We start from the raw sequence: 9502 nt of genomic DNA on the forward strand, positions 1-9502 counted from the left end.
CATATTATTTGCATGCTTCCTTCAGGGTGTTGCATTTACGGTGGCCAGCAGTGTAGTTGCATTTTTCGAGAATTTGCCAGGTTGGGCCTCAGAAAAATCGCTTGGCCGGGGGCCCATGATGCCTTTCAGACGGCCCTGGTTCTGAGTGCAAACCAATACGCATCTAAAAAAAAAACAGATGCGTGATTCAAGCATCAAAATGATAAATTTCACTCCAAATTTGATTGAGAAGTGAAAATACTACTTCAAATTTTAGATAATTATTTTTAATAGAGTTATTTCTCTGTTCTTCACAAAAAAAATTACCCGTTAAAATTCTGCGGAGTGCAAATTATACTCTTCAAAATTATTTTTTTTTCGTGCAATACTGATTTTTTCGGGTTTCTGACTATAAGAGAAACTAAACTGTTGAAGAGCCAAAAAAACTGTTACATCTGTCTAATATCGTGTAGGGCTCCCGCGAGCACGCAGAAGTGCCGCAACGCGACATGGCATGGACTCGACTAATGTCTGAAGTAGTGCTGGAGGTAATTGACACCATGAATCCTGCAGGGCTGTCCATAAATCCGTAGGAGTAAGAGGGGGTGGAGATCTATTCTGAACAGCACGTTGCAAGGCATCCCAGATATGTTCAATAATGTTCATGTCTGGGGATTTAGGTGGCCAGCGGAAGTGTCTAAAGTCAGAAAAGTGTTCCTGGAGCCACTTTGTAGCAATTCTGGACGTGTGGGGGGGTGTCGCATTGTCCTGCTGAAATTGTCCAAGTCCGTCGGAATGCACAATGGACATGAATGGGTGCAGGTGATCAGACAGGATGCTTACGTACCTGTCACCTGTCAGAGTCGTATCTAGACGTATCACGGGTTCCATATCATGCCAACTGCACACACCCCATACCATCACAGAGCCTCCACCAGCTTGAACAGTCCCCTGTTGACATGTAGGGTCCATTGATTCATGAGGTTGTCTCCATACCCGTACACGCCCATCAGCTCGAAGCAATTGGAACCGAGACTCGTCAGACCAGGCAACGTGTTTCCAGTCCTCAACAGTCCAATGTCGGTGTTGTCGGGCCCAGGCGAGGCGTAAAGCTTTGTGTCGTGCAATCATCAAGGGTACACGAGTGGGCCTTCGGCTCCGAAAGCCCATATCGATGATGTTTCGTTGAATGCTGACACGTTCACGCTGACACTTGTTGATGGCCCAGCATTGAAATCTGCAGCAATTTGCGGAAGGGTTGCACGTCTGTCACGTTTAATGATTGTCGTCAGTCGTCGTTGGTCCCGTTCTTGCATGATCTTTTTCCGGCCACAGCGATGTCGTAGATTTAATTTTTTACCGAATTCCCGATACACTCGTGAAATGGTCGTACGTGAAAATCCAAATTTCATCGCTACCTCGGAGATGGTATGTCCCATCTCTCGTGCGCCGACTATAACACCACGTTCAAACTCACTTAAATCTCGATAACCTGCCATTGTAGCAGCAGTAACCGATCTAACAACTATACCAGACACTTGTTGTGTTATATAGGCGTTGCCGATAGCAGCGCCGTACTCTGATCGGTACCATATCTCTTTATTTGCATCCGCATGATTTCACCAGTTTTTTTGGCTCTTCAGTTTATAATCCAATGCTGCCTATAGTCCGTTTCAGGTTAACTTTGCAGTGCAGAGAAAGGTAGAGAGTGTATTCCTTCGCCACAAAATATAGTTCCCATATATCGGAGGCTTACGATGATCATTTATGCAGAATATTTCAATTTTTTGAATGATTGAAAATGAATACTGAAAAAATAGTGTTCTGAATCGATCTTTATTCGTTTAAGAATTTTAAAATAGAAAAAAAAAATGATCACCATTATGCGTAAAAAAAAGATATTTCTCAGTGAGATTGGCGAGAATCAGCTATACCTTACCGCGACTGCGCATCGATACATTGGTTGAAAGGCTTTCGTTGTCATAGCAACGTGTGATGCGGTTCCCTCGTAGCTTCCCTTTCACTGCAAAGTTAACCTGAAACGAACTATCGATAAACTGTAGTTTGTATGTTGTTCTAAAGATGGCAGCACAAGTTCTAATATTTTGCAGATGATTTTGGCTGGAAATTTTTTACGGTTCTGACAACCCTACTCGACAAAAAGGCGATAAGAGCAAAACTGCAAAAAGTCCCGAATTTAAAAGTGAATGTTTTTTTTTCTACTTGTTTGTTGAAAATTTCGAAGATCGTAGTTATACGGTGGTTTTTTTATCAAATTTGCACGTGTTTTTGCGTTTATTACCGGTAAATGTAACGTTTTCTCCTGCGGCAGCTGGCTTTTCCTAACTCTAGAACTTATAGGTAAAAAAAAAACCTGAGTTTTATTCATATTGTGGATGTGAAAAGCTATGTCATACTCGTAACGATCTATCTCGATGACAAAGTATAAATATGTGTATATATACAAGATATAACTGAATGAATCAGTAACATCACTTAAATTCAGTATTAGCGGTAGATTGTTTAATATTGTTGTTGGAAATGAAATTTTTGTAATCTGTGAGCGAGATAATATACCGTGGAGCCGCCGTTGAGGTTCGCTTTCGTTTCAAGTACATGTCCTACATTTGAATGGTGAAGTATGTATTATCATTCAAGCCACGTGCAACTTCAACAGCATATGATTTCAAATTAAAAGTGGCATAAATGCGTTTTTTTTTAAGAATCGCCTTTGCATGTTATCTCCTTGAGAAAGGCTCAAATTTCACTGATTAGAGCAACTTATTGTCTTATTAAGTGTGAACATTGAAGTGACTTGTTTATTTCCTCCTCAGAAATCTAGAGGTGCAGCGGGTTCCTATAAGAAACAGCTGAAGTTTGAGAGGGTGATGAAACGTCTTCGAGTTTGTGCTTTGTTGCCGGTGTTATCCATGCAGGTATAGATCTACTAACGAGATTAATCAACTCTCTTGCATTGCGATTTGAGTTTACTTCGGTTCTGCGGGCTGTGTCAAATACGCTGTCCACAATGTCGAGGAAACGGAAGGCGCTTTCGCTGAAGGATAAACTGGAAATTCTGGAGGAATTTGACAATTGTTGCGGGTCGATGACGAAAGTGAAACTTGCAAAAAAACTAAATATCCCGGTGTCAACTTTGAAAACGGTTATACACCAGAGAGATAAAATCCAAGACAGAGCCGTTGCCTGTGGATCATCTGCCGCCAAGAAGTTGAGAATGCAAGATGGAAAATTCGGCCAAGTTGAAGAGATTTTGTTGCAGTTTTTTGCCCAGTGCAATGCATTAAACATACCTGTAACAGGACCAATGTTGCAAGACAAGGCAAAGGAGATTGCGCAGGAAATGGATTTGAAAAATGCTAATTTTTCATCTGGATGGCTACACAGATTTAAGGTGCGACATGGAATTTCACATAAATCCATGAGTGGAGAATGTAAAGATGTTTCCATAAAGTCTGTAGATGTATGGTTCGAAAAGTTATCGGAGAAACTTTTTGGATATCAACTGAAAGATATTTTTAATGTTGATGAGACAGGATTGTTCTTCCACATGCTACCACAGAAAACCCAAGCATCGAAAGGGGAGCAGTGTAACAGAGAAAAAAGAATTGGGGATCGGCTGACCATTCTACTATGTGCTAATGCCGATGGAACGGAAAAATTGACTCCTCTAGTTATTGGCAAGTCTCCAAAACCCTCTTGTTTTAAAAATGTTAAAAGTTTCCCATTACCATATCAAGCAAATTCAAAAGCATGGATGACGGCAACAATTTTCACAGAATGGTTGAAAAATCTAGATAAAATTATGATAAAACGGAATCGTAAAATTTTGCTGTTCATGGATCAATGCACAGCCCATCCTGATGACACAGACTTTCTAAGAAATGTCAGAGTTGTTTTCTTCCCACGGGATTTTGTGAATCAACTACAACCTTTAGGTTTAGGTGTGATTAAAAACTTCAAGATTTATTACCGAAAGCGGTTGGTTCAACTTTTCCTTAAAAACATTGCCAGTGGAAACGTTAATAAAAAGATAAATGTGCTTGAAGCAATGAATATCATTTCGTTCGCATGGTTTCAAGTCAAGCCAAAAACGATCAAAACGTGTTTTGTGAAAGCTGGGTTTCCGAGCACGTATGAAAGTGCAAATTGTGAAAATGATGAAGAAACTCATCTGGATATGAATGAATGGAAACAGTTGGGTACAAACTCAACTTTTGAGGATTATTTGAATTGTGATGCACATCTAATAACATCACATTTGTTTTCAGTGGAAGGAGTAATACAACGAAGTTTGCAAAATGAAAATTCAAGTAGCGAAGATGAAGATGGTGAAACAGCAGTCTCTCCTTCTTTCCAAGATGCAGAGCTTGCTATAGATACCCTTCAGAAGTTTCTTGTTTTCCATGCAAATAATGAAGAAACTTTCAAGGACCTAAACTCTGTTCATACCGCTTTGGTCAGATGCAGAGACCAGTCATCATAAATGACTCTGATGACTATCAATCGTCACCACAAATGATGATTTAAGACTGCTTCGAAAAAAACTTTATAACTTTCTTTTTTCATATTGTTTTATCTTGGAAAAAATATTATTTTGAAACAATTTTATCAGAATACTTGAGAAAAAAGATTTAAATCAAGGTAATATTTTTCTAATAATTTTTAAAAAGATAAATTACATATATGCATTTAAAAATGTAATTTTTTCCCAATCATTTTGTATTTTCTGATAATTCGTGTAAGTCAGTTTCATACTAAACTTAAATTTGGTGGCAAGAATCAGTTACATGGAGAAGGCAGGATAAGGACATTTAGCAACTATTTCCAGTTATGATGTACTGCGATGTTTCCCACCTGTGGTACCATTTTTTCATTCACTACCATTGCATGAAATGACATTTATTGCTGCATGGATGCCAGAACTTTACCACCAGACATCCTGTTGCATAGATCTCTTCCAGCCCAGCTCCTTGGTAGTTGAACGCATTTTGTGCCGTGACATTTTTTTATAATATGCAAATTAAACAAAATAATGCATTTTGGAAGGTTAATTTCCATAAGCGTAATCAGTGCCAAGACAGTGACTTTTTTGTAGGTTCTGCAGAGGAATATGGACGAGGCGCATGTGTGGTTTAATAGTAGTGACTTTTTTGTGTCAGTCAAAATTAGCACAACCCCCCCCCCCCCCGACACAAATACAGGGCCTGTTCTGGATATTTTTCAAAAAAATTGTTGTTCTGCTCCATTTGTCACTGAAAAAAAACCCCTTTCAGTTGGCATCATTTGTGGCTGTGTAGTTCACAGGATTCAAAATTAGGTTCTGCAGCCTCATTAACTAACTTTGTATTTCATTCATTCAATTGTTTGTTGATTTTTTATAATTCTTTATATTTCCTGCCATATTTTTATGCTCATAAAACCACATATTAGATTGATTTCCTGTAATAAATTAAATTGTATGTGTTCTTCGTCAGCCATCTTGAATTGCTGCCATGAAAAAAAGTTACTACATTGGCGTTTGAAAATTTACCAGGAAGTGCTCCAAATTGATTGCTGAAGGGGGGGGGGTGGCATGTCATTCAAAAAAGATTGGGAAACATTGTTATACAGGCTGGTCATTAAATAACTTTGCTGATATACGGCTGCCATAAAAATCAATGAATGCAAATGAAATTTGAGATATAGGTGTTTCAGAGTATGTGCTCGAGAATAAGAAGAAACCTAGCTCTCGCGGTTATGGTAACGAAATTTTAAACAATTCAAATGGTAACACTCGATATAATGAATTGTAATGTGATCTGCTCAGTAAAAAACCATGAATGGTATAGGAACGGTACCTGTAGCATGATGAACACTAGATGCAGACAATGAGACATATGAAAACAACCAATGCCGATCACATTACTGCCACAGAACGGGCAGTAATGTGATTTTTTTTACAACTAAAAGATAAGGTATAAGGATAGTATACTTTGAATGCACAGCCATGTGACCGCATGGCTCATCTACTGGACCAGTGTTATTCCTCGTTTGTGTCATTCTCGTAGTACATTTTATAACTGTGCAGAATGGCTGACAGGAAAAGGGTAACCATGTTTTTCTGAGGTTCTTCTGTATTTCTGCCAGTATATTAGAAGTGTCGCCATTCCTCAATAAGTATAATTTTTTAGCATGGGTAATATATAGTCAAATCCTGTTATAACGAAGTCCAAGAGATCGGAGAAATCACTTCGTTATAAAGGAATTCCAGGTTTTTTGCAATGTTCCTATGTAAACTTATCTGGGGGATTAACAGGTGTTCATTGAAAAGCCAGATTTTTGCTATAACAGTATTCATTAAAACAGGATTCAACTTTATGAATATATACAGTGGATAGCCATTTTAAACAGGTTAAATACTTTTTCAAATTTTATTAAATTTATTTATTTTTACTCCTGGCAGTTTAACCTTGGGTTTTCGATTATCTGTGTTCACCTTCCCCACCTGGATAATCAAGGTTCTAGTGTATTTACCCATTTTATCATTGGTTCAATATATCCCAAATTCCTTCATTTTTTTCTCCAAAAACTCCCTCTTTTGCAGATGCTGGTGGGACAAAAAAATTGTCAGTAAAAAAGTAAAAAATTTTTAATTAGCGGTTTGAAAAATATAATTTTATTATACTGGGGGAAATTATAATTTGACCATAAAAGGGGGGGGGGAGTGTCCGTTAAGAAAGGTTTTACTGTACCATTATCTTAAATTTATCAAATATTGTAATTCCAATTATGGACAATCAAATACATTTCTAGAAGCATATAATTAAAATTGTTTCTGTTGTCCACCTGTAGGTCGGGGCCTGTTCTTGACCAAATTAGCTGCATCATGATGGACGATGAGTATGAAGATGAAATCGATAATGAACGAGGGTGGTATGATGACGTGGAAATGGAGCATGAAGGCGATTCGCCCTCTCACGAAGACATAGAAGCTCATAAAGAGGTCGTACGACAGGAATGTCTGGAAAGATTCAGCAGTCAAGACTTCATAATGGAGCCAGAAATCTTCACTCAGTTAAAGCGCTATTTCCAAGCTGGGGGAAATCCTGATCAGGTAGTAGACCTTTTATCAGAAAACTATCATGCTGTCGCACAGACTGCCAATCTGCTTGCTGAGTGGCTGATTATGGCTGGAATGAAGATCGCCGAGGTGCAAGCTCTTGTTGAAGACCACCTGAGGGAAGTCATAATTAAACATTTTGATCCGAAAAAGGCTGATTCAATATTCACAGAAGAAGGTGAAACGCCAAGTTGGTTAACAGAAATGATTGAGCATCACACTTGGCGATCACTGATTTATAAGCTAGCTGAAGATTATCCTGATTGTCTTATGTTAAATTTCACCATAAAGCTTATATCAGATGCCGGGTTTCAGGGAGAAATCACTAGCATCTCGACAGCTTCACAACAGATCGAAGTATTTTCAAGGATATTGAAGACATCTATCACAAATTTTCTGGAAGGTGGTGAGGAAGATATGCAGAAGAACTTACATGAGTTCACAAGAATGGTATGCCACGGTGAACACACTTACCTGTATAGCCAGACTTTGTTGCATATGCTTGCTCAAGAACCGAAAGGAGGGTCTAATATCAAACGGTTATCGCAAGAGACAAGCAAGTACATTCAGCAAACAGATCACAATGCAACACCAATCACTATGGCTTTGAATGGAGCTGCTGCATACCCAAGAGTTTGCCAAGCACTTTCAGCCATGCTGTGCAAAAATGCTTTGAATCCCGCTGATATAACAGCTCTCTTCAAACTGTATCAAGCTCCGGAACCACCCCCAGTAGAACTTCTCAGACTTCCTCAGTTCATAGATCTGTTGATGGACTCTCTCTTCAAACCAGGTACCAAGTTGAACCCGGAACATAAACCTAAATACATATTTCTCCTGGCATATGTCGTCAGCGTTTACGAAATGTACAAGAAAGGAATTCGAAAAAGTATAAACAAAGAAGAGCTGAAGCCAACTTCACAAGCCATAGAAAAAGTGCATGTTATATGTAATGAGAAAAAGGGTTCGTCTGAACTCATACCTGAACTGAATACACTCTACCAGTGTATTCGATTTCCAGTAGTTGCTCTGGGTGTTGTACGCTGGGTTGATTTCACTGTATCAGAAAAAAGCTATTTCAAATTGTCAACGGAGCACACACCTCTGCATTTAGCCCTCTTGGATGAAGTCGCTACATGTCACAACACATTGCACCAGACAGTTTTGGATCTGTTGATTCGACTTTTTGAATCTCCGCAAGAAGAGCTCGACGTTCTTGTTCAATTGGAAATGAAGAAAATGCTTCTTGACCGCATGGTGCACCTGCTAAGTAGAGGCTGTGCTGTTCCTGTAGTAAACTACATCAAACTGTGTTGGCAGCGTCAGGATACGGACATCTCATTGATTCGTTACTTTGTTACTGAAGTTTTGGATGTTATCGCTGCTCCATATGCTTCTGAATTTGTTAATCTTTTTTTACCGCTTGTTGAAAATGATGAAATAACTGGTAACATGAGGGTGGAGGGAGATAGTGATCCAGTGTCAGAGTTCATAATCCACTGTAAATCAAGTTACATGATGAATAATTGACAGTGTGAGAGGGAATGGCTCTGTCATAAATGAATATGGAACCATGTAATCATTAAAGTGTCTTCTTTGTGTTTTGAAAACTATTTTTTTAGAGAAACATGACCTTGTTTCCATGTGGAATTCATTACAATTTATTTACGCCTAATATTCTTTTTTTTTTCCATTAATTATTTTCTGTACTAGTTAGATAAGTTCAGCAATTTCTGTTTCTTGCATTGATGAATTGGACATTGAGTCAACTTTTGTCTTCTGCAGCTCCCTTGTCTTAGTAGACATATCAAGCCCCACATGCCATAACCATGGATGTGTAATTTTTCCACTTTTTTTAAATCGGCTGGTTGGATATCTTGTATTAATGTCTAAAGCTGGATTTTCCTAGGAAAAGGTTTTCTACGGTGCACTCAGCGTGAAATCGCTGATTGGTTAAAAACCTGAAATTCACATTTTTTAACCAATCAGCTTCTTCACGCTGCAGGTAACCTGTTCCTAGGAAAACCCGGCTCAAGTTTTGCCTGAAACCCTTATGTGTGTCCCTATTGAAGCATGTCACTAAACATTTTAGAAAAATAACTTCCATAATTGGGAAATCCATAGGTAGAATAAACATTTGAACGTTCATTTTCCATGTTATTTTTTTCCCAAGGATATTGCATATTCGTGCTTCCGGCGTGAGGTAGATGATATATCTGCGATGTATGTATCCCAGAGTATAACAAAAAAATTGCTTCATGGTATTTGAATAGGCACATATTAATAATTCACCTTAGTCTTTAACATCCCCTGACAATGGTTGGTGGTATTCCAAGGAGCCATAGTGCACCCTTTAAGAACCGCTGGGTTAATATAAAACAGTAATAAAGACAAGCACAATTT

The 9502-nt window shown here is 38.5% G+C and overlaps 1 protein-coding gene across 2 annotated transcripts; it reads left to right on the forward strand.

Annotated features, from left to right (window-relative positions):
• Positions 1–2151: 2151 nt before the first annotated feature.
• On the forward strand, positions 2152–9247 carry TH1 (negative elongation factor complex member TH1). 2 transcript variants are annotated; one of them, XM_089254582.1, is made up of 2 exons: positions 2152–2340; positions 6832–9247. In XM_089254582.1, exon 2 carries the CDS (start codon positions 6866–6868, stop codon positions 8627–8629), a length of 1764 nt encoding a protein of 587 aa, XP_089110708.1. In that variant the 5' UTR covers positions 2152–2340; positions 6832–6865; the 3' UTR covers positions 8630–9247. The 2 variants fall into 2 exon arrangements, with proteins under 2 accessions (XP_089110708.1, XP_089110707.1); XM_089254581.1 differs by lacking the exon at positions 2152–2340 and adding an exon at positions 4520–4641 and having other exon boundaries at positions 6832–8749.
• Positions 9248–9502: the final 255 nt, after the last annotated feature.

Source organism: Pholcus phalangioides, unplaced genomic scaffold (genome assembly GCF_987345545.1).
Source record: "Pholcus phalangioides strain wild (caught in Gottingen) unplaced genomic scaffold, Ppha-v1.0 ptg000042l_1, whole genome shotgun sequence".
Lineage (NCBI taxonomy): Eukaryota > Metazoa > Arthropoda > Arachnida > Araneae > Pholcidae > Pholcus > Pholcus phalangioides.

Excerpts from the sequence above, each read along its gene's own strand:
- TH1 (XM_089254582.1), top strand. The coding sequence starts at position 6,866 with ATGATGGACGATGAGTATGAAGATGAAATCGATAATGAACGAGGGTGG.